Below are 524 nucleotides of genomic sequence, written 5' to 3' on the forward strand. Positions count from 1 at the left end.
AACAAGTTTCCTTCCATGGTTAGCAACCTGTATGCCCCCTTTCCTGCTTCAGCTTCAATCAAGTAGGGACCTTCCCATTTTGGTGCTAGCTTCCCGTCAGCAGGATTGATAGTATTTTGAAATGCTTTTCTCAACACCATATCTCCGACTTGGAACTTCCTTATCCTGACATTCTTGTTGTAGGCACCAGCCATCCTTTGTTGGTAGCTTGCCATCCTTATCCTAGCTAGATCCCTGTTTTCCTCAATAGTATCCAAATCCTGAGCTAGGATTGTAGCATTTTCTTCAGGATCACGAGCACTTGTTCTAGCAGTTGGGATCACCATTTCTGTTGGGATCACTGCTTCTGCCCCAAATACTAAAGAGAAAGGTGTTTGACCAGTGGCATTCTTGGGAGTTGTCCTATCAGCCCATAGCACATAAGGTAACTCCTCTGCCCATTTTCCTTTCTTGGATCCTAGCTTCTTCTTCAGATTGTTGATGATGATCTTGTTGGATGATTCTGCTTGACCATTGGCTTGTGG

At 44.5% G+C, this 524-nt stretch overlaps 1 protein-coding gene across 1 annotated transcript; it reads right to left on the minus strand.

Moving 5' to 3' along the window:
• Positions 1-58: 58 nt before the first annotated feature.
• Positions 59-326, minus strand: PHALS_04806 (FOG: Transposon-encoded proteins with TYA, reverse transcriptase, integrase domains in various combinations; the record flags this gene model as incomplete). Its single annotated transcript, XM_024718649.1, has 2 exons — positions 59-85; positions 138-326. 2 exons carry the CDS (start codon positions 324-326, stop codon positions 59-61), a joined length of 216 nt encoding a protein of 71 aa, XP_024584027.1.
• Positions 327-524: the final 198 nt, after the last annotated feature.

This window comes from Plasmopara halstedii, assembly GCF_900000015.1.
Source record: "Plasmopara halstedii genome assembly, contig: Scaffold_2680, whole genome shotgun sequence".
Classification (NCBI taxonomy): Eukaryota; Oomycota; class Peronosporomycetes; order Peronosporales; family Peronosporaceae; genus Plasmopara; species Plasmopara halstedii.